Here is a 25,542-nt window from a genome sequence, read left to right on the forward strand (position 1 = left end):
CCTATTAAAATCGGCCTTCCCCCAATTTAGAACCTTTATTTCCGGCCCCTCCCTGTCCTTTTCCATGACCACCTTAAATCTCACCAAATTATGGTCACTGTCACCAAAGTGCTCACCTACTAGCACTTCTTCCACTTGGCCGGCCACATTCCCTAGAATTAGGTCCAGTACCGCCCCCTCTCTTGTAGGACTTTCTACATGCTGGCTCAAAAAGCTCTCCTGGATGCACGTTAAGAATTTTGTACCCTCTAAGCATTTTACACTCTGAGTATCCCAGTTAATATTGGGGAAGTTGAAATCCCCCACTATTATTACCCTATTATTTGCACAATTTTCTGAGATTTGCCTACATATCTGTTCCTCTATCTCCCCCTGACTGTTTGAGGGTCTATAGTACACTCCCATCAAAGTGCTTGCCCCCTTTTTGTTTTTAAGCTCCACCCATATGGCCTCATTAGAGGAACCTGCTAATATATCATCCCTCCTTATGGCAGTAATTGATTCTTTAATTAATATTGCGACCCCCCCTCCTCTTATACCTCCCCCTCTGTCTCGCCTGAAGATTCTGTACCCCGGAATATTGAGCTGCCAGTCTTGCCCCTCCCTCAACCAATTCAGTAAGAGATCCATCAGTATTTAACGGATGTTGAGGTAAAGCTATTACTAATTTATGCATATCATTTTACAAAATTATTTGAGCACTTATTTCTCAATGATAAAGTGAATAAGTTTTCAAATTCAATTTTTAAGTTCAAAACAGAACAGAAAACAGAGAGTAGGGGTTAAGGGCAGCTACTCAGACTGGGCAAAAGGTGGGAAGTGGTGTTCCACAGGGATCGGTGCTGGGACCACTGTTGTTCACAATTTACATAAATGATTTGGACTCAGGAGTTGGAAGTACAAATTCAAAATTTGCAGATGACACTAAATTGGGGGTATAGTTAATACAAAGAAAGATTGCGACAAAATACAAGAGGACATTAATAAACTTGTAGCATGGGCGTGTAATTGACAAATTAATTTCAATACAAATAAGTGTGAGGTGTTACATTTTGGTAGGAAAAATAAAGAGGTTACATACTGCTTGGAAACTAAGAGTCTAAATGGGGTAGAGGAGCAAAAGGATTTAGAGACACAGTTACACAAATCATTAAAAGTAGCGAAGCAGGATAATAAGGCCATAAAAATATCAAAGCACTGGGGTTCACTTCTAGAGGAATAGAATTAAAAAGCAGAGAAGCTAAACTTGTATTGGATCTTGATTAGACCACACATGGAGTACTGTGCGCAGTTCTGGTCTCCATATTATAGAAAGGATATAGCGGCATTGGAGAAGGTGTAAAAAAGATTTACAAGGATGATACCAGAACTGAGAGGTTAGATTTATTAGGAAAGACTGAACAGGCTGAGGCTGTTTTCTCTAGAAAAGAGAAGGCTGAGGGGTGACTCAATAGAAATCTTTAAAATTATGAAGGGGTTTGAAAGTGTAGACGTAAAGAAGATGTTTCCACTTGCGGGGGAGACCAAAACCAGGGGCCATAAATATAAGATAGTCACTAATAAATCCAGTAGGGAATTCAGGAGACACTTCTTTACCCAGAGAGTGGTTAGAATGTGGAACTCGCTACCACAAGGAGTAGTTGAGGTGAATAGCACAGATGCATTTTAGGGGAAGCAAGATAAACCCATGAGGGAGAAAGGAATAGAAGAATATGTTGATGGGGTTAGATGGAAAAGGGTGGGAGGAGGCTCGTATGGAGCATAAACACCAGAATGGACCAGTTGGGCCGAATGGTCTTTTTCTGTGCTGTGAATTCTACGTAATGCTATGTAAAAATGAGCACAATGATTTAATTAAGCTGCACGTTATGGATTTTTTTTTTAACATCCTGCCAGATTGTGAGCATAACTCATGCAAATAGTTTCCATATTTCTGTGGAGATCACAGAAGGGACTGCAATTACTTCTTTATTAGTCCCTCAGTGCCAGTTTTCCTTATTTGATATGGAGCTGTTTAAAATTGCCAACTCCATGATTCTCTGGGGTAGAAATGATTGATGGCTTATGTTCAGGTCCATAATCAGCGGCACACCATCAGCGCACGCCCCAAACAGGAGGCCCGAGGCCGGCCCAAAATTGGTCCTCAGGCCTCATTATGATTACTGGGGAGTGGCGGGGGGACGGGGGCTGGGGTAGCGACTGAGAGTGCTGTGGAGTCAGATAACCACTCTTGTTCCTCCTGGCTCCACGGAAATGATTTCTGAATTATTTTAATAAAAGATAAACTTACTTTTCATTGGGGGCTGCTGAAGAATCTTAAGCAGAGCAGGCCTGGCTCCAGCTTCGCTCATCGCCAACCAATGTCAGCAAGAGGATCTAAAACAGGCATTAGGCTCCTTATTTATATATATATATGGGGCCTAACGCCTGTTATAGATGGTCTCTAGGGACGCCTAAAAAATAGCCCCAGCAAATTTAGCTGTGGCCCGAAAGCACGTGCAGGTTGTGCCCATTTTGCACCTGAAAAACGGGCATAATGCATACCAATTTCTGCCCCATTATTTCCTAAAGCATAATGGAGATAGATTTCTCTGGTCTCTGTGTGTACTTCATAAATATAGCAGGAAGATTTCATCTGATCGCTACCTCGAGCAAAATCATGGGCTCAATTTTAAAGGGGCGAGCGGATGGCAGCGGGGGGTTGGGTCAATGAACGTGCGCCAAACCGACTAATAAAAACTTACCCTTCCCCACGCGATCCTGACTCAATTGGTGGCCATTAATCTTGTTTCCAGGTTTGCCGTCCGAAAGCTGCGCAGTTGCCAGACTGGAGCGTCTGGATTTAAAGGGCCATTACTCCAATGATTTTTGCTGCAGCAAAGACAAAGAAGACCCAATGGAGCAGCACAGGGACAAGGCTGCTCCAAGATTCAACGATGTCTCACTTCAGCTGCTTCTGGCCGGGGTGAGGAGGAGGAGAGAACTATTTTACCCCGCTGACATGAGGAAGTGCCCTGCCTCTGCCACCAAGAAGGCCTGGTTCAAGGTGGCAGAGGAGGTCACCAGCAGCAGCAACGTCTCCCGTACCTGGATCCAGTGCAGGAAGCATTTCAATGACCTGACTAGGTCAGCAAAAGTGAGTACACTTACTGATTCTCCTACATTCCGTGGTGCACATCGTCCCCCACACCACCCCCCCAACTGCAATTCATTCTGCACTGCCAAGACTACTCCATCACATCACTCCTCACACTCACTTAAGGCTCATCCTCAACTTACCTGCACTTCCTGAGCACTTCTGCACCTCCCCATTAGTCACCCCACCACTACCACACACCCCAATCCTCAACCAATGTGATGTCTCTGTCTGATACTCACCCTCTGATGCATCTCTTTCACGGTCAGCCTCACTCAAAGCAGTGCATTCATCGGCTGGTCACTTCATCATCACTCACTCACACGTCTGTACTTTCTCCCCTTCTAGGAGAAGAGAACGCAAAATGCACGGGAGAGGGCGAGGACTGGATGGGGGCCGCAACAAATAGTGATCCTCACAGACACGAAGGAGGAGGCCCTGGAGATCAGCCGCACCCTCAATTGTTGTCTGTCGGGGACGCTGAGACTGGTACCCCTCAAACATCTGGTGACACAACTTTAACATTCATCACGTACAACATGAATTGATGTTAACAATGCTTGGCATGTTGAACACCTCAGTACGCTCATTATAACATGACACATCTGTGATGAAGCATAATATTGCCTTCTGTTCTCTTATAGGCCCTTCAATGACCGCAGTGATGGCAGAGGGCAATTCCTCAGAGGAGCTCCCAGCCTCTGAGGGGGCACCGTCACATCTTAGCGAGCCATCCACCAGCGCAGTGGTGGGTCCTAGTAGTAAGTTAGTTGGATTGGCACCTGGTGAGTCACCACACACAAGTGAGCACGAGCAGACGCTGGTGGCAGGGGCAGCTGTGGAGAGTCCGCGTCGGTGGACGCACTCCTCTCTAGGCTCTACTCAGCTAGACACAGATGCTGAACCCCGAGGGCCGTCCTTTAAAGGAGAATGATCGAGGGATAGCAGCACATTTGCAAGGTACTGAAACAGGTGCCACGCGCACTCTCCACAATAGCCCAGAGGATGGAGGAGTCCAACTCCTGCTTTAGTGGAGTGGCGGCACAGGTAAGTGAGGGAATCTCTGGGATAGTGTCTCAGGGACGTGAGCAACTGTTTGAGATAGTGTCGCAGGTAACTGTGGGAATGACTAACATAGTGTCGCAGATAAGTGCAGAAATATCTGCGATGGAGAGAAGGCTAGCCTCCATTGAGCTTCAAGCCGGGCTCACAAATGAGTCCATTCAGGCCCTGACAATGGCCGTGCGAACTCAGGGAACACCTTACACAGGCTTACAGTACTTTAGAAGTGGCCTTCCAAGGCATCACATATGTCCTCCAAACTGTTGTCCAGCAGAGTGGTAGGAGTGATGTGGGCCTGGCGCAGGAGAGGGATGATGGCGAAAGGGGACGTGGAAGTGGGGACACCACTCGAAGCACTCCCACGTCTCACCCGTTGCCACCCTCTCAACCAGTACCCGCATTGCTGCCTCCTCTTCAGGTGGTCGAGTCTGCCCCTGCATAGGTGCAGGTGGAGCAGTCTTCGGAGGAGCCCTCACGAAACACAGAGGGCGTAGGCTGAAAGCATCTAAGCAATCCGGCCATGGACATGAGCAATCTGCCACTGCCTCTGCTGCAGTCACAAGGGATGCACCACTTAGGAGTGGTAAAAAGAGAAAGGCTAAGGATTTGTGATGTGGAGATGCCGGTGATGGACTGGGGTTGACAAATGTAAACAATTTTACAACACCGAGTTATAGTCCAAGGATTTGTGACCATGAAGGGTATGCACAAGGGTGTCTGACAGACTGTCATGTTTCTCATTTATATTTGGTTTCTGTTAAAGTCACTTTAAATGTTATCATTCTCACCACTACTGCCACATCTTGCCCATTCTTGACTGCCTTTTGTGATAGCACCCTTTCATGTGCTTCACCATGAACAGCGACATTTGATGCCACCCAGAGGGTCACTTTACAGTGGGTGTATGTGTAGTTGCAGGACTGTTTTGTGCAGGGAGTGGGGGGAGGGGGCTGGTGTTGGCGCTGCTCTTTCCAGGTGGTGTGAGGACTGGACTATTCTCACTTTCTGATCTTATGATAACCGTTCACATATGAGTGACTCCCTGGCCTCACAAGCAGCCAGGTGAGCCGCTGATCTGCCCATGGGTTTGTCCTCCTCCTCTTCAATGTGGATAGTGGATGAGGAGATGGGCCTTCCTCAACCGTACCCCTCTCTGTTACGCCATGTTTTGCAGGACACAACATACTAATGGGTTAACTAGGCCTATATTCACTAGAGTTTAGAAGAATGAGAGGTGATCTCATCGAAACATATAAAATTCTAACAGGACTAGACAGACCAGATGCAGGAAGAATGTTCCCGATGGCTGGGGAGTCCAGAACGAGGGGTCACAGTCTCAGGATACGGGGTATGCCATTTAGAACCGAGACGAGGAGAAATTTCTTCACTCAGAGGGTGGTGAACCTGTGGAATTCTCTACCACAGAAGGCAGTGGAGGCCAAGTTATTAAATGTATTCAATAAGGAGTTAGATATATTTCTTAATGCTAAAGGGATCAAGGGATATGGGGAAAAAGCAGGAACAGGGTACTGAGTTAGACGGTCAGCCATGATTATTTTGAATGGTGGAGCAGGCCCAAAGGGCCGAATGGCCTACTCTTGCTCTTATTTTCTATGTTTCTATGCTTCTATTACAATGCGTCCCACTCTGTCTGGTGCATATTGAAGTCGTCTCCCAGATCAATCAAGGCACCAAAATCTCATCTTAAGCAGCCCTATCGCATGGTCCATTATTGATCTGGTGGCGATGTGGCTGTCATTGTATCGACGCTGTAGCTCACTGATGTGGTTCCTCAGAGTTGTCATTAGCCACTTGTACAGGAGGTATCCCTTGTCCCCGAGGAGCCAGCCCTTATGGGTGTTCAGTTCATGGAAGAGGCCCTCGATGTTGAATTCTCTCAGAATGATGGCATCGTGGCAGCTGCCAGGGAATCTGGTGCACACGTGAAGAAATCTTTTGCGGTGGTCACAAACGAGCTGACCGTTGATGGAGTGATACCCCTTCCTGTTGATGAACAGTCCTGGCTCAAGTGGAGGTGCTCATATTGCCATATGGGTGCAATTGATTGCATCCTGTGCACTTGGGAAGCCAGCCACAGAGTGGAATCCAACTGCCCTCTCCGTCTGGCTGAGGTCGTCCATGGGGAAGTTGATGTATTGCTTGGCTCTGCGAAACAAGCCTCATGCACTTGTTTGCAGATGACTGAGAGACCCCGGCGGTTGCACCCTGGAATGATCCGGAGGTGAAGAAGTTGAGGCCAATGGTGACTTTAACAGCGATGGGTAAGGAGATGCCGCCAGGCCCAGCCGCGAGCAGCTCAGCATGAAGGAGGCTGCAGATGTCTGCGACCACCTGGCAACTCACTCTCAGCCTCCATATGCACTGCTCCTCAGAGAGGTCCAGAAAGCTGAGCCTCGGTCTATAGACCCTTTGGCGAGGGTAGTGCCTCCTGCAATGTCGGTTCCTCTGTTGTTCCCCTCTGTGCTCTTGTGCAGGTGCCTGTGGTGCAGCATTGTGTTGTGGAGCTCCAAGTGGCAGAAGTGCACGCCGTGCCTGGTGAGGCTGGTGATGTTCCTTGTCCTCGGATGTACTGGTGAATACAGCCATCGTGCCCCCCCCTGCCCATCCTGATGGTGTCAGTTTGAGGGGGTCCGAAAAGTTGGTAAATATGTGTAAACGTAACAATTCTGAGTGGAAACCAAGAATTCTCAGTCTAAACACAAAGATCTCCCAGCCAAAAGTTTGTCTGAGAGAACTGAGTGCCCTGCTGCAATAACTCACCTTTTATCCCCATCTGTGAAACAGGCATTTAAATGGCCAAATGGCTGCCGGCGAAAACACAACTCCTTCACCGTGGCGTGTTTCAGACAGCACGGGAAACACGTTGAGGCAGCGTTGAAATCGCTTGCCAGCATAATTAATTAAATTCATGCACATTTCAAGTACTTTAAGTGCTTGAATTATTGGTTTAAATATCATCCCACCGGCTTTAATTGCCGGTGGAACTTCCGGGTTCGGGAACGGCGCGTTCTTCGGCGTGTTAGAGTCGGGATTCCTGCCCGCTGCAGAAGATTCCGATTTTCTTTGCCCCCCCCCTCCCCCAATGCACCCGGACTTCTGTTTTAAAATTGACCCCCTGAATTTGTTCTTTAAGACTGCTTTAACCATCTTGCTGGAAACAGCAATCACAGGAAACTGTGCCACGTTTACAATGTTGCTAACACACTGCGACCAGAGAAAATCTTATGCAACCAAAATTTGAATATCTTGGCATTGCCTTCTTCCTGGTAACAATTGCCAGGTCTGTATCTTAGCAGCTGACTGAAGCTGATGAAAAGTACACACACACACACACACACACACACACACTCTCTCTCACTGAGTCAAAGAACATCCAATTTTCAATCCAAGTTTTAAATCAGCTCTGGAGGGGAAGAGGCAGCACACACAATTTAATGGAACGTGTTAAATATTCACCCCACCATCATAATAGCTCACATTGTAATTAAAGATAAATATAAAATAAAAAATCCCATTGGTTTTAAAATAATGTTAAAATTGCAGTAGAAACAGAATTCTATCTTTGGGATTAATATTAAAATATAATTCCTTGGGGCATTGCTTGGTATTCACTTAAAACTTTTTCTTTTATGACTTATTAGCCCAAGTCCTTCATGAAAATATTTTTCACATCACACCTGTTCCCCTCCACCACTTCCTGTGCCAAGAAATAGGTTGCAGCGGCCTCTTCAGTTCCTCATTCAGCAAGGTGGTCAAGCCTGAAAAAATACTAAACTGAGGAAAGCAGTAGTAACTACCCTCTTCCTGTTGGTGATGTTAAAAAAAAATAAACTATTGTATTTGCAATAATTGCAATGTCAATGAGTCATTGAGCTAAAAATTGAAACTAGGTTTGTGGCATATTGATAAAATAACATGTTTTCAGCGTTATGCCTGAGGTATCTCACGGAGAAAATGGGAAAGTAGTAAGCCTGCAGCTAAATATGTCAAGCAAATATGCGATCCCAATTCACAAGGGGTGATATTTAGTACATTTCACAACTGACTGGGACATATCCTCTATTAGCAGATGCATTTGAGCTATCTTAAGCTTCGACTGAGAATTCTATTGAACCACCTGATAGTATATTGGACAAAGGGAACTTGGATACCTGCTCACCTTCTCCTCATGGGTTTGATTCTGATGCTAATTAACAACTCTGGAAGTATTTTGAGTCATTAGGGTGAATGACCATTGATATATGCCATCATAAGATTATGGCTCAGCCTATGCTAAACCATTTGTCTGTTAGTAAAATTAAGTTGTTAAATGAAAAATAGATAGTGGATGGAGAAACTTAAGTAAAATATGAGTAGTATACCTATTCCAGTAAGTAGATTTAGAATCATAGAATCGTTACAGCACAGAAGGAGGCCGTACGAACCATTGAGCCTGTGTCAGCTCTTTGTAAGAGCAATCCATTTAGTTCCATTCCCCCTAACCCTGCAAATTTTTTCCCTATTTATCCAATTCCTTTTTGAAAGCCACGATTGAATCTGCTTCCACCATCCTTTCAGGCAATGCATTCCAGATCATAACTACTCGCTGAGTAAAAATGTTTTCCTCATGTCGCCTTTGGTTCTTTTGCCAGTCACCTTAAATCTGTGTCCTCTGATTCTCGACCCTTCCGCCAATGGGAACAGTTTCTCTTTATTTACTTTATCTAAACCCTTCATGATTTTGAACACTTCTATCAAATCTCCTCTTAACCTTCTCTGCTTTAAGGACAACAACCCCCGTCTATCCACATAACTGAAGTCCCTCATCCCTGGAACCATTCTAGTAAATCTTTTCTGCGCCCTCTCTTAGGCCTTTACATTCTTCCTAAAGTGTGGTGCCCAGAATTGGACACAATACTCCAGTTGTGGCCAAACCAGTGTTTTATAAAGGTTCAACATAACTTCCTTGCTCTTGTACTCTATGCCTCTATTGCTTTCTTAACCGCTTTCTCAACCTGTCCTGCCACCTTCAAAGATTTGTGCACTTATACCCCCAGGTCTCTCTGTTCCTGCACCCCTTTTAGAATTGTACCATTTAGTTTATATTGCCTTTCCTCGTTCTTCCTGCCAAAATGTATCACTTCACACTTCTCTGCATTAAATTTCATCTGCCATGTGTCTGCCCATTCCACCAGCCTGTCTATGTCCTCTTGACGTCTATTATTTTCCTTCTCACTGTTTACTATGCTCCCAAGTTTTGTGTCATCTGCAAATTTTGAAATTGTGCCCTGTACACCCAAGTCCAAGTCATTGGGCCAAAAATTACTCACCCGAGGAGACCGTATTGCAATGGCGTTCTCTCCAACCATCGCAAATCAATGGAGTAAGTTCGCCAACACGCACATGCGCAGTAAAACCCCAAAATCGCGAACTTGCCAACGGTTCGCCGGCAGTTTGACAGTTCCAAATTAAAGGGCCACCTACATTACAATCAAACACAATCAGGAAACATTCGTAAACTTACCCATCTGTCCAGCTGGAACATAACTACTTACGCCACCAAAAGGTACGCTGGAAAATACCAGCCCTGCACGACTTTTTAAAAGCGCGGTGACTATTATTGACAGCGAAACAACAAAAAATTAAATTTTAAAAATGTGAAATGTCAAATTATTCATTTTAATATTTTTTGATCATTAAAGAAAATTTAAAAATCAAAAATTTAAAACATTTTTCTTACTTTAAATTTCTGTCAGTTTCATTAGATTAAATCGTTTCATTGGCTTTTTATAATATGTTAAATTTTTATTTACACTATCATTAAGAGGTTCACTTTAAATGAATGAGTTTTACTTGCCTACTTGTGGGCGGGGCTTCCATTCTCACAGCCATTTCCCTTGCACATCAACCCACGCTGTTCAAGGCTGGGCTGATGTTGCGATTTCTTTCCAGCATTTTAATTCAAGCATTTCTATGCCACGGATCCGAAGTATGTTAATTCATTTATTTTATTTGTCGGAGCTGCTGCAGAATTTGCCACGCCGATGTAAGCAGTTTTAGGAAAGCAGTGGTCCGAGTACCGATCCCTAAGGAACACCACTGTATACCTTCCTCCAGTCAGAAAAAAACTGTTCACCATCGCTCTCAGTTTCCTGTCACTTAGCCAATTTCGTATCCATGCTGCTACTGCCCCATTTGTTCCATGGGCTTCAATCTTGATGATAAGCCTACCATGCGGGACTTTATCAAACACCTTTTGAAAGTCCATATACACCACATCAACTGCATTGCCCTCATATACCCTCTCTATTACCTCATCAAAAACTTGATCAAGTTAGTTAAACATGATTTGCCTTTAACAAATCTATGCTGGCTTTCCTTTATTAATCCACACTTGTCCAAGTGACTGTTAATTTTGTCCCAGATTATCTTTTCTAAAAGCTTCCCCACCACCAAGGTTAAACTGACTGGCCTGTAGTTGCCGGGTTTATCCTTACACCCTTTTTTGAACAAGGGTGTAATATTTGCAATTCTCCAGTACTCTGGCACCACCCCTGTATCTAAGGAGGATTGAAAGATTATGGCCAGCACCTCTGCAATTTCCACCCTTACTTCCCGCAGCAACATAGGATGCATCCCATCCAGACCGGGTGACTTATTTATTTCTTCAACAGCACCTCCCAAACCCGTGACCTCTACCACCTAGAAGGACAAGGGCAGCAGGCACATGGGGACAACACCACCTGCACATTCACCTCCATGTCACACACTATCCTGACTTGGAAATATATTGCCGTTCCTTCATCGTCACTGGGTCAAGATCCTGGAACTCCCTTCCTAACAGCACCTTGGGAGAACCTTCATCACATGGACTGCAGCGGTTCAAGAAAGCAGCTCACTACCACCTTCTTAAGTGTAATTAGGGATGGGCAATAAATGCTGGCCTTGCCAGCGAAGCCCACACCCCATGAATGAATTAAAAAAAAGCATAGCCAGCCTTTCTAGCACCTCATCATTATCAATTTTCACCCCATCCAGTATTTCAACTACCTCCCCTTTTACTGTGACTTAGATCACATGATATGATTTATATCACATTGGCCCAGAATTTGCTGTGAAAATAACGGTGAACCTAACAGCGCTCACCGTTATTTATGTGCAAATTGCACAGTAACTTCAAGCGAGGGCAGATGCACGGTTAATTGTGAAAATCTTGAAGTTGCTGTCCAGGATGCACCATTCTGCCATCAGCTTCGTGAAAATGGCATCTCGCTGTCTGACTCATCGTTGAAATGCATTGAATGGCATGAAGTTCCTCTACTTACATGGTAGATACGACCTAAACTCGCCGCAGAAAGTTAGGACTTGTCCATTTCAGTCTAAATACCCTTTTTAATGGCATGATGATTACTGTCAAACAACCTCTCCATCACTGAAAATTAACTATTACAAGTGTGGAGTCTCATTCCTTCAGTTTTTAATTGTTGTTGGAGATTTTTTCAAAAATGTAATTACATTTTTTTTACTTTTTCTTTCTGTCTCTTTTTTTCTCTCTCTTAATCCAATCTTTTATTTCCCACTCTTTTTTTCTCTTTCTGTACGTAATTTGACATCAAATTCACTCTTTCAACTTACACTTCCTGGCCCAGACTCTGCACTGTTCATTTCACAATCCTTCAATCTGATTGGTTAAGGAGATACACAGTTGTTTGCCCTGTTCAGACAGATTCCGCATTATTCCCATCTCCCACTTACAGCAACTTACAGTGCAAGATCTCATGGAAATTAAACGGGCAAGGACAAGTCTAAAGAATGGCCAACACTGTTTGTGACCGGCTACAGCAAATTCTGGCCCATTATACTTATAGTACTCTGGCCTTTTCAACGTCAGTAAGACAAAACTAAAACAATGTTCCAACTGCAGCACTGAAATCATAACCTCCTTGTAATTTACAATTGAAAACTGATCGTTTATTCCACTACCACCGATTCACCATCTCGAACCCTACTATCTGAATAGTTTTGAATTGAATATCCATAGTGCGGTGTCAGTGATATTTTGCATTGAAAAGCAAGTTCTGAGGGTATGGGTACTGATTGCATCATTTGTTGTAAAAGTGAATTTCCTTGATGATGATAAAACACTTTTTTTCCCTCTGTATTTCATGTTTAGGTATCATCAGAACAGCTTTATCAAACATGGACAGAGAAGTTAAAGATGAATACCAAGTTATCATTCAGGCCAAAGACATGGGTGGACAAATGGGAGGATTAGCAGGGACGACAACGATAAATATCACTCTCACTGACGTTAATGACAATCCGCCAAGGTTTGCCAAGAGTAAGCTCTCCTTATGCTTCCTTTCATTACTTCACAAGACACACCAAAATGTTTGACATGTGATGTACACTTTTTCGCATGTTATTTATAGAACATAGAAAGAAATAATCAAACATAAAAGTTATACAGTTGACAATGGAAGCCTTTCCAAATCTGTGTAAATTTGGGGATAATGTGGAAACAGTTTGTTTTCTGTGAAGCTTGTTATCAAATATATTTTCAGTGGCATCATCTTTTCATTTCATTTCCAAAAGTTCATTAGTTGGGGTCTGTTGTCTAAGGTGAAATTAGTACCACTTGAGTCGATTTTAGTTAAACGAGTATTTCTATTTAAGAGGTATTGTTAGCCTTTATTGGATGAATCTGCTCTGAATATTCTGGAAATGTTTGGGCTGTGGTTTGTAGATTTTTAAATACACTTGTCATGGAATTGTCACTGCAATTTATTTTTTGCAGTGGTACAATTGGTTTGACACAAACGGTAGCATATTACATGTATATGAACATGACTGAAAAGCTGTCCATATAACTTGATTAGATATAAAAAACCCCAAACAATTTTAAGTCACACTTATTGCAGTGTTCACTCCTGTTACCTGAATATTTTTAGTTACTGATACCTGTTGAATGAATCATTTTGGGGGGAATGATCTTGCAGATTATCTGCACTGGTAATAAGGAGTACTATTGTACATTGTATCTTTCAGTGCTGAACAAAAATAGGCCAAGACTACTGGAATCTGTGATGTTATTTTGTCTGTGCACTGGTAATAGGAAGTTAGCAGTATGTTAGATCAGAGGCTGACCGCCCACCACTCAATCTGACCTTCATTTATTTTTGGCGTACTGCTGCCATAGGTAAAGTTTGATAGAAGGTGATCCAAAGAAACCTCTGCCGCCTGAGTGACTGGTGTCATTATCAAAGTCTAGACCCTTGTTTTCAGATAGGAAGGGCAGGCCAGGCATTAAAGAAAACCTTTTAAAGGATCAAAGTAAACAAAGGGGCCAATTTTTGGATGGCCGAACGGGTGCATTGGGAGCGGTGGGGGGGGGTCCTAAAATAGCGGAATCCCGGAGCAGGTTTGGAGCCCGGCTCCAACCCGCTGTATTTCCGGGTTCCCCAATGACGCGTTCGGCTGCGCGTGCAGCTCCTGCATGCGTGACTCCCACCGGCAATTAAAGCCGCGGGATGACAATTTACATTGTTATTTAGGTAGTTGAGGCACTTGACAGACCTCATTGACTGGAGATTTTGGCAGGGGTGTAATTTTGAAGGATCCTCAGCATGTTTCCCATGCTGCGGGAAACACTCCCTGTTGGAGCAGACGTGTTTCAACCAGAAGTCAGTGGGAGATGCAAAGGAATATTTGGGGGGAATACCTCATTTATTACAGCAGGGCACTCTGTCACTTCAGACAAAGTTTTGGCTGCAACACCTTTCGTTTTCCACTCAAAATTATTAATTTATACCCTAAACTCTGCTGTGCAAACACATTTACCTACTTTGCGGACACCCTCAAACTCACAACGTCAGGATGGGGGTGGCGCCAGAACTGCATTCATCACTTCATCCGAGGATGAGCAACATCACCAGCCTCACCAGGCACGCCATCCACCTTCGCCATGTGGAGCTCCACAACACAGTGCTGCACCACAGGCATCTACACCAAATATTCATATACACCCACTGTAGGGTGACCCAATGGGTAGCATCAAGTGTGGGTGTTCATGGTGAACCTCATGAAAGGGACTTATTACACAAGCCAGTCAAAAATGGCCAAGACGTGGCAATAGTGGTGACAATAATAATATTTAATGTGCCATTAACAAAAATCAAATATAAATAAAAAACACGACAAACCGTCAAACACCCTTGTGCATCCCCTTTATGCTCACAAAACCTTTGCCTTACGCTTACGAGTACTTCATCGTGGTGCTTCCCCTGTGGCTGCTGTAGAGGTAGTGGCAGGTTGCTCTTGTTCATGCCCTGACCGATTAGATGCTTTGGGCCTACGCCCTCTGGGTTTCGGTGCCCATGAGGGCCCCTCCAAAGACTACTCCACCTTATTACCCATGCGCTCAGTTGCCCCCCCTGCTGCAATCCCGCCTCCCTGGTAATATTGGGGCCCAAGTTACCATCCAAGGAGCCTTTGGATTCTACAAATGATGGGAAATTTGCACACTGGCTATTATCATTGCTCCCAAATGGCTTAGTTTGTGCATGTAGTTTCTGGTGTATTACTGATCTTTACAGTTCAGGAAGATTCCAAGTTTGGTCCTTTATTTGTGCTGAGTTAACCGAGTACATCAGGGAAAGCAGTGGAGGCACTACAACTGGCCCAACATCTCTCAACTGTTGTGGGGGATAAAAAATCAGCCAAGCTACCTGCTCCTGATCAACAGCAACTTGCATTTATATAGCGTCTGTAACATAGAAAAACATCACAAGGTGCTTCACAGAAGCGTAAGGAAAAAATGGTTATCAAACCAGAGAAAGAGGAATCGGGGGAGGGGGTGGCTAAAACTTAGCAAAAGAAGTAGGTTTTAAGGACAGTCATAAAAGAGGACAGTGAAGTGAAGAAGTGTAGAGCTTTAGAAAGAGAATTTCAGAGCATGCGAGGTTGAAAGCATCGTTGACAATAATGAGCCAAAGAGAGGAATGATACACAAGAGACTGGGGTTGTAGAGGTGAAGAGGTTACAGAGGTAGGGTGGGATCAAAGCCATCGAGAGTGATAAAGTGATAATTACAAATTTGAGGTGTTGGGAGATCCAGAGCCAATGTAGGTCTGTGAGGACAAGGGTAATAAGTAAGTGTGATTTGGTGTGGGATAGGGTACGTGTAACAGAATTTTGGACGAGCTGAAGTTATGGAGGGTGGATGATGGGACGTTGGCCGGGATAGTATTGGAATAGTTGAGACTGGAGGTGACAAAGTCACGGACGAGGGTTTCAGTAGAAGATGAGATGAGAAAGAGGTGGGAAGTGAGTGACGTTACAGAGGTACAAAAAAGTGGTCTTTGTGATGAAGAGGATATGGGGTTGGAAGCTTAGTTTGGGGTAAAATAGGATGTCAAAGTTGTTGAACATCCTGTTTCTGCCCTGATCAGCTATGATCTTATCAAATGGCGGAGCAGGCACAAGGGGCTGAATGGCCTACTCCTGTTCCTATGTTCCTATGCCCTAGAGAGTCAATGGTGAGTGGAATGGAGTCTGTGGAAAGGGTACGGAATTTGTGGTGGGGACTGAAAACAATGGCTTCACTAGCCAGTGGGCCCTGCCCAAAATGCATATGTTTGATTGTCAGACAGGATCAAGTTTGGTAATGAAGCACTAAGGTTCAATAACCCACTCATAATCAAAGTCTAGGCTCACACATGAGGGGAATGGCCACCTGGACATGGTGTTAGAGATTTGCCAACGTCTGTGGAACCATACAATGCCATGAGTGAGTGCTTTAAGAGGAGGAAAGAGAAAAATAGACAGAAAATTGGGGGTAAAAAACTCTTCTGCTACATGGAAAGTTCAGATTGTATGAGGAAGTGAATTTACTGTCATTGAGCCTAGCAATAAATGTGATATTCTGCAGCCAGGAGAAACTGTACTGTATGATATTATTTTAAAAATCTACCAAATTACAGCAAGTCAAAAAGTAAGAACGGTAAGAAGGTCACATTTCAGTAAATCTTTCACTACAATTAAATGAATGCGAGAAATTATGCAATAGAATATTCTCAGTAATATTTCAAGATTAATTCCTCATATATAAATACACCAGATAAGTAAATAAATAGTTGCAAAGATGAACAGGCATGGACATCATACACAAGCTGCAGTTAATGGATACCTTTCATCCATCTGACTATTAGATCGCTGATTTATTTTTCCATGCTTGGACTGCAATTTAATTACATTTGGCCTCTGTTGCACAGTACAAGATAAAAAAAACGGCCTTTGGTTTTATAAGGAATTATAAAAAATGCAATAATGATTTCTCAGGGTCCTAACACTCACCAAGGTGCAAGTTCAGATGGATGACCAGCTGCAACATAAGTAGAGGAAGTACTTCCTCAGTGACAATGCAAAGAAATTATTGTTTCAGTAATGCAGAAAGGTCAAGATGTTTGAAAGAAAGTTGGATAAGCTCTTTTTGTTGTCTTTACTTTCCATCACAGAAGAAGAAATGTACAACCTATGGAAAGGGCTATTTTGTGACAATCTGAACCTTGTTACTCATTTGAAACATCTTTTGAAAAATATACCTCCAGGGCTGATATTCCTCCCTAAGATTACACCTGCATGCTAGTTGGGCAGAGTGCACCCAAAGGCCTTCCCCTTGTCAAGGCCATGCACCAGATAATGGGTATGGAAATGAACACCAGCTTCAGGACCTTCTGGCTGCAGCCTAAAAACAACAGCTTCCACCTCTGATCTCTGGCATGCTAATCCTGAAAGGAAGAAAAGGAGCTTACGTTTTTTGGCTCTGTAGTATATGCTGCCTGCCCCTCCCCAATTGGAGGGGGCCTGTGCATGGGGATGACTTCTGGGCACCTCTCAAAATGGCCACCCTTCTGGTGTTTTTAAAAATACATCCTGAGGAAGTCTATGGCACTGGCAAGACAGCATTTGTTGACCACCTCAAGTTGTCCTGAGGGCATTAAGAGTAAACCCCATAGTTTCGACTGGAGTTATGTGTAAGCCAAGCTAAGCAGGGTGGCAGGTTCCATTATCTGAGCAACATCACTGAACCAGTTGGGTTTTATAACAATCTAGCAACTTTCACAATCATTTTCTCCTGGTGCCGCACAAAAATTATGAGATTTATTGACTTCAATTTAAAAACTTGCCATGCTGGAATTGGAACTCATGACCTTTGGGTTGCTTGTCCAATACCATAACTGCTGCACTGCCTCTATCCCCTAACCACTATCTTACTTGGGGAGGAAGCAGTCTGTCATTCCTTGGTGGAAACATCAGAGATCCCTGGGAAATTTAAAGGGGGCAGAGACCCAGCATCACAAATATCGGCCACATTTTCCTTTCCTTTTGCATTTGAGAACTGAACGCTCTCCATGAAAATTGGTCCAATCTAGCTCAAACGAGACATAAAAGAAGAAAAAAGAAAGATGGACCTGCATTTATATAGTAACTTATTACGTCTCTTACAAACATATCGAATAACTGAATTTTTTTAAAAAATAATTCTTTGGGATGTGTGTGTCGCTGGCAAGGTCAGCAATTATTGTTCATCCTTAGTTGCCCCTGACAAGGTGGTGATTGAAACGTGAAGTCCATATGGTGAAAGTACTCCCACAATGCTGTTATGTAGGGAGTTCCAGTGCATCCTGTAGATAGTAGACACTGCAGGCACAGTATGCCAGTGGTGGAGGGAATGGGTATTTAAGCTAGTGGATGGGGTGCTAATCAAAAAGACTGCTTTGTCCTGGATGGTGTTGAGCTTCTTGAGTGTTGTTGCATCTGCACCCATCCAGTCAAGTGGAGAGTATTCCACCACACTCCTGACTTATGCCTTGTCGGTGGTTTTGGGGAGTCAGGAGGTGAGCCACTTGCTGCAGAATACCCAGTTTCTGACCTGCTCTAGTACCCATGGCATTTATGTGGCTGTTCCAGTTGAGTTTCCAGTCAATGGTGACTCCCAGGATGTGGATGGTGGGGGACCCAGTGATGGTAATGCCATTGAATGTCAAGGGAAAATGGTTAGGCTGTCTTTTGTTGGAGTTGGTCATTGCCTGGCAATTGTGTGGTGTGAATGTTGCTTGCCACTTATTAGCCCAAGTCTGGATGTTGTCTCGGTCTTGCTGGAACTGCTTCAATATCTGTGGAAATGTGAATGGAGCTAAACACTGTGCAATCATCAGCGAATAGCCCCACTTCTGACCATATGATGGAGGAAAGGTCATTGATGAAGCAGCTGAAGATAGTTGGGTCTAGGATGCTGCCTTGAGGGACTCCTGTAGTAATGTCCTGGGGCTGAGATGATTGGCTTCCAACAACCACAGCTATCTTCTTTTGTGCTAATTATGACTCCAACCACTGAAGAGTTTTCTTCCTAATCCCCATTAACTTCAGTTTTACTAGGACTTCCAGGTGCCACACTCGGCTGAATGCTGCTTTGATGTCAAGGTCAGTGACTCTCACCTCACCTCTGGAATTCAGCTCTTGTGTCCATGTTTGGAACAAGACTGTAATGAGGTTTGGAGCTGAGTGATTCTGGCGGAACCCAAACTAAGCATCATTGAGCAGGTTATTAGTGAGCAAGTGAAACTTGTTAGCAGTGTTGATGACTCCTTCCATCATTTTGCTGATGATTGGGAGTAGACTGGTGTGACAGCAATTAGCAGGGTTAGGTTTGTCCTGCTTTAAGTGGACAATTTTTAAAAGTGTTCTATAGACAAGAGGATGTCTTATTTAGCAAAGCCTTTGCACTCAATCTCTCACTGGCATGAATATCAAGTGTCCACTAATGTGAATAAAAATCTCTAATTCTGTTTAAAATATCATTATAAATAATGAACATTGCTGGGAGAGGAAATCCAGTATTTGCTTCCCCACATAAACTCTTGTTTTAATTCAGGTGCATGTTTTTAACCTTTATTTAATACATGAACTGTTAAAGATACATGGAGAGAATCTTCATGTAATGATCACCCAACTTATTTCTCTATATGGAAAAGTCTACATTGCAGATTACGAATTGTTTAGGCCTTACAAATATGTGCCTTATCAAATGAACTTTGCAAACTATATACATATAACATACTACTAGTACTACTACTTATTAAAATATGGTGCTGTCTTCCCTTAATAAAACCAATCACTAAAATTACTTTGACTATGGCATTCCTTAAAATGTCATGTTGATTACTTCATGACAGCGCATCTCTCATTTGTACTTTATTGTCATGGAGTTTGATTCAGAAGGGTGGTCTTCCAGGGATCTCCAGCAGCGTAGCTGTCACTGTTTTTAGCTGATATTTCTGTGGCTTGGCAGATCTGAAGGCAATACCTCACTGAAGGAAGAATATTACAGCTCTCTATGTGGAATGGTTCATAGAAAGGAAAATTCAATAACAGATGCTTTCTGGTATATAATGACAGGAACTAATGCAATACAAATGCAAAATATATTTGACTCAATTTGATGTTTTTAAACTTGGAGCTGTTATCAATTCTAAATTGAACAGTTGCATTTTAGTTAATTCTCAGTTTAAATGATTGATCACATTGATTTGTTAATTGATTCCTTTTGGACCATTTAATCTTGATCTTTCCCCTAGTTGCAACATTTAGGGTCTTGTAGACCAAACAGCTGATTTAATCTACCCCCATGTCTTTATCATCTACTGGGTAGGTTGAGTGATGGATCATTTATATCTTGAGCAGACTGTTTAAATTTGGTGCATTTCTCCCAGGGATTTTTGTGCCGCCCACTCGGCAGGGTTGGTTTGCTCACTCATCTGTACTCCATTGTAAATTTGTATGTCATTTTACTGTGTGACTACTGCTCTTGTGTTCTGTATCTATGTATCTCTTAATTTCCCAAGTTATGCTCTTAACTTGCAATAGTTAGTTGAGAAGACAGTTGAACATTTTAATTAGAATTCTGACATGTAGTGATAAGTGCTGAGGTAACTTTGGACTTCAAGTATAGATTCAACTTCAGATGGATTGAATTGAGAGCCTCCAAATCCAGATCAGAAGTTTGCAGGATAGATTTTCTGGTCATCATGAAGTTTAGTTGGAAATGGGTAGGTTGGTGTAAATCTAACCAAAGTGCAGTGACCTTACTCCATACATTTCTTTGGGCATCGCTTTATTTATGTACTTATTCAGAGGTCCCTGTTCAGCTTCACCCTTGCACAAAGAACCAGTTTAATGTGGCAAGGGAACTAGAAAATTATACTTTCGGTGAAATTTGAAGAGATGCAACCAATTAATGATAAGTGGCTGCAAAAGAGGATAAAAATGTTCAAAGCTTTAGAAAAGCATATCAACTTATTGGCAATCTTTATTGAGACTAAAGGGAGAAAAGAGTGAAAAGAAATGCCAGGCAAAATTGAAATGAAAGGAAACCCAATGTGGAAGCGTGAATGGAGTCTGATTGATTCTATCAGAGTGATGGATAGAATATGGGGCTAAAGCTCGGGACCAAATAAGGCAGCAAAATTGAGTATGGTCTGGTTCAGCCTGAGGGAATGGCTGGCTAGGGGAATGGAGTCGATGGCAAGGAAGCAATGTTAGTTGGCGGTAGCTGAAGATAATGAACTTCAGTCTTCACTGCATTGTCATGCTCCTGAAATTTCCATGGGGCTTCTCCTGAAATGGCAGAAACCCCGGAGAAACTCCATAAGCAGTCAATTATGCCATTTCTGTAGGATTCCACCAGAGTTATGGTAGCAGATGGGAAAAACTCCATGGAAATTATACTCCATGGTCTCTAAAGTTCAGTCATTTCACTGAAGAATTTAATTAGAGTTAATCATGTTGACTGTCTTTCATTAACCCACAACTTTCTAAATGTTCACTAATATTATCCTTTATTATAATCTCCAGCAATTTTCCTACTGAGGTGGGGATAATGGGTTTATAGTTACCTGCATTATCCCTTTTTTGCAATGTAACATTTGCCACCTTCCAATTTTTTGGTACAATTCTTGTTTCCAAACTATCTCCTCAATTTCATTATAAACCTCCCTCAGTATTTTAGAGTATAGATTACCCGGGCTTTGAGACTTGGAAGTCTCATTTACCCTTTTAATAATTGGTGATGCTAGAATTGTTCTGAAGCAGTGAGGAGCAATAGTTCAGGTATCACAGAATGTTTTAGAGCCCATTCCTGTATCTTCACCCCTTCTTTCTTCAATTAATGGACAAAAAAAAAGCCTTAGAAGAGCGTGGGATACCACTGTTCTTGGGTCTGCCATTTTAGTTCCATGATTAGTGCTTTAGCTGCAATCCTATGTCCCCTCTGAAACAGTGCTATAGGGCAGATTCAGTAAGCAAGGGCCGACACAAGTGCTCTACTACATAATCTTTCAAATTATGTCAGCAGTACTTCTCATGCTGTACACATGGGTATTTCCATGTCCCAGATCTGTCCATAGCAACTCAGAACAAAATCCACACTATCAGTCAGAGGGAAGGGATTCAAATGCATTGTATGATTTACATACTGCAAAGTAGCAATGGCATCACAGATTGCTGTGTTAGTAGTACAAATGACAGCCCACACTGGAAATGAAATTACTTGATCGTTTTCAGATTATCTATTAGGCCTTTTGCAGTGAGGTTACTATGTAAATTTCATAGTGACAGCTTCTGGGCATCCGATAATAGTTCTTGTTGACAGGTAGGCATAAAATTTGTGGGCTCAGATGTTAGGAATCCTTCTAATCAACCGAATCAGTACTTTAAACCATTAGTCTTCTGAAAATGAGCTGATTTATATCTGTAGCTAGAATATTAGAGTCGTACATACACCATTAAATTAGCACAAAAATTTATAACTATGATCCCTTCTAATACATATTTTATTCCGTGTGTGGCATTGCAAGGTCAGTATCAATAATTTGATATGACAGTAAAATGAGACTTGGCATATGATGTGATTACTACTACAATTAATGAGCAGAAGGTTTGAATTTGATACTTGAATTAATATTGTTTTTTATTCAAAAACTCCATGAGTTTTGAACACCAAATATTGTAAAATCATTGTTTTTTTCCTAAATTCTAATTATTTTTGGTGTAAAATAAGTGTGTGTTTTAATAATAAATTCCAAAAGATATGTTAAATGCCTGAATTTTAAAATCCAAATATGTTGGCAGCATGATGGCATCTGTGATTTCCTGTACACTAGCAGACCTGACCTCAGCGTCATGAAGAGATTCAGAGCTAAGGACAGTCTGAGGTCAAATACTTCTCTACAGAGAAAAAAACATCAGAAGGACAGTGGGATTGATCTACAATTGCTCTGTCTGGCATTAAGGGATGTTAACAGCTTCAAAATGGAGTCGTCAGACTTATCGCCCCGTTAACCCTGACGATGCGGCTGGCTCCATTTTGAAAAGGGCCTACTGCTGGGCATCCAAAGTGTCTGCCTGTTTCAGATGGTAGGCCCCATTTAATATTCAAATCAGGATCTTATGACATAAACAGGACACTGACTGCTATTCAAGGTTGGAACTGGTTGGGGAGTGCACCATGCAGGCTCCAATCAGTTCCATGGGTGATGAAGCCTAAAGAGGCTCAGCAATGGTAAGTTTGGAATTATTTTTGTGGGGCCTGGAGAAGTAGTAATGCTCTTCTAGACCCCACAAAAAATAATCTGGGCTGCCCTGGGAACCCCCTCCTCCTCCTCCATGATCGTAGCATCCTCCCCGCACCCCACCCCCCCCCAAAATCTATCTTGTTGGCGGCCAGGTTAGCCCGATATTGGTAGGCCACAATTATGCAAGCTGCATTGGGATGCTCGTTAGGCATCCTGCAGCTCTCCATCCCAATGTAAATGAGGCCGGGGCCTCAAAATTGCAGCCATCTCTTAGCTTCGAGTGCAAGTGATCAGTCATTCGCAAAAAGTCAAAATCAATTCCAATCTCACCAAATTAATCACACACAACTTCCAGTCACCAGTCAAAAAAGTAGCTTTGAGAGAAGCTATTTTTTCTTGTTCTATTTTTTAAAATTTCTCCCTCACTTTTTTCTATTTTATCCCTGCTTATGTTTCTTCATCTCGCTCTCTGTTCCTGTCTCTCCCTCCCCTGTTCTTTGGGAATATATGGTATGGGATATAGACCATAAAGAGAAAGAAGAAAAATAAATACCTGTGGAATCTAAAAAAAATAGAGAGGTTAAACTGGTCTGGGGCGGTAATGCAAAACAGGCATCAGTGAAAAAGAGAATCGGGGGGGCGGGGGGGGGGGAAGTGTAAAATGGGCTGCCGATTCGCTATCGCCTGTTTTGGTTTATCGCCCAAAACCAATTCCATTTCACCCCCAGAATTTGCACATCATGGAAACCTTTTTTGCTAAATCTATATTGTGGAAGCTAGATTCAGTTAAGTGTATTGTTCTCCAGTTCACTTACAAAATGTTTAACGGTGAGAGCTGAGTGGAGAGATGAACAATTTTGGATTTCTTCAGAAATAACTGGGATTATTTGAAGCGTAGTATACCTTTATCCATTTAAATAATTATGGTCTGCTTATATACAGGCTGATCTAGAAAACCTCTAGCTTGGACACTCCTAGTATAAATGCCTGTAAGAAACATTTTCTTATCAAAAATTGAGAATGTGCTGAAATATAATGAAGTGCAATTCTTTTTTTTGCCTGCCGATAGCGCAGTCTTTAAGTGAGTCCTATGGCCGATAATGTGGGCCCAGTGTCCTGGGAGCATGAACACTGGGTGATGTGTGTGCCTGTAGATCGTTGAGCTAACCTCATGCAATAACGTGAGGTCAGCTCATTTAAATAATTATTTGCGCTCCCAGGGCACAGTAGGCGAAGCAAGGGGCACATCATCTGGTGCCAACAAGTCTTAAACGGCTTCCGGTCACCTTAAACCTGTACTGATGCTGAGGGCTAAAAATGGCTGCAGCAAGATGGGGACGACAAACAGCTACCCTTCTAGGATGAGTTTTGGAGTTCCTGCTGCAGAAAAAATAAATGCTGTCTCACCTATTACCGGATCTTGGGAGATGATAAAGAAGAAATTTAGCTGCTTTCTGGCAGCAAAGTGGATCAATAATAACAAGTTAGGGAAGAGTATGTTGAGAGTGGCTATAATGTTAGGTAAGGGAAGCAGGAAATTTGTAAAGGGAAAAGATAGAAGAGATGACATTAAGTGATAATGGTAAAACCTTTGCTATGGCCACGAGCGTAGAGTGGGAAAGAATAAAGATTTTTGGAGCTCGAGGCAAGTAACAGGAGACCAATAAAAATAAATAATATTGACCAAAATTGAAGAAATCAACACTGAAAGTAAAATATCAAGAATAGATGAAGATGTGAGGCAAGGGAAATGAGAGAAAAAAAATATAGAATGAGAAATGTCCAAAAGATCAGAATCAGTGGAAAAAGTGAGGTAAGAAAATAAAAGTTGGCAAATGGCAGTGAATAGAGATGAATGAATGTATATAAGATATGATTTAATGATCGGCTGCTTTCAGCAGGGACTGGTGCTCTCAGGAAACACTGTAAGACAAATTCAGGCCTAACACCAATTGGTTACAGTGACTGTTCTTTTATTTTGAGCACAAGCAAGGATTAACACATAAAAGTATATAAGCAGTAATTTTCCAAAGAATAAGGAATTATATTACCTGGTTGTCCTCTGGGTAGGGATCCTAACTTGGTTGTTGCTCAGAGTTCCCATCTACTCTGAACCCTTGTTCGAGCTGTATATTTATACACCCTCAAGAGTCCTGCCCGCGCTTGGCGGCGTGACAGTAAGTCGTCATTTTAGCTGAGGATCATGTGGCACGCTGACTTAACATCATCAACTTGCTGAGCAGGTTAGAGCTGATAATAGTAAAAGTCAGTTTTTAACCCTTTACAGCATATCTCAGGAAATCACGGGCACACAGCCTGTCATTTTTCACCCATTAACTTTAATGGACAGAAAATCATGGCTGTGTGCCCAGGATTTCCTCAGATGCTGCTCCCTTCTGGGAGTTCTGGATCGTAGAATCACCCCTATAAGAAAAGAAAGATGAAGTAGTGAGGGAATATATTGATATTGATTATCATTTTGTATCAGTAGTGTAGTACGTGAAATTTCCTCTGACCTAGAAGGTGTTTGATGTCAACATGTGAAGCTGATGTGGCTGAACAGCAAAAGAGCATATGTTGTCAGCTCTGAAGTCTTTGTCATTTGTTACCAACTGACATGGTATTAGAAATAGCTCACTCTGAATCTACCAGAAATATTAAGAAGGTAATACAGATGAAAGCAAGGAACATTTGAAGCCAGACAGTCCAACC

The 25,542-nt window shown here is 42.6% G+C and overlaps 1 protein-coding gene across 1 annotated transcript in view; it reads left to right on the forward strand.

Moving 5' to 3' along the window:
* Positions 1 to 25,542, forward strand: part of LOC137339234 (cadherin-12-like) — a 214,152-nt gene that overhangs the window by 68,985 nt on the left and 119,625 nt on the right. Inside the window, exon 5 of the mRNA XM_068001881.1 lies at positions 12,372 to 12,539. Within this exon, the coding sequence (XP_067857982.1) occupies positions 12,372 to 12,539 (168 nt within the window). The remainder of the gene's footprint in view (positions 1 to 12,371; positions 12,540 to 25,542) is intronic.

Source organism: Heptranchias perlo, chromosome 2, assembly GCF_035084215.1.
Source record: "Heptranchias perlo isolate sHepPer1 chromosome 2, sHepPer1.hap1, whole genome shotgun sequence".
In the NCBI taxonomy this organism is placed as follows: Eukaryota; Metazoa; Chordata; class Chondrichthyes; order Hexanchiformes; family Hexanchidae; genus Heptranchias; species Heptranchias perlo.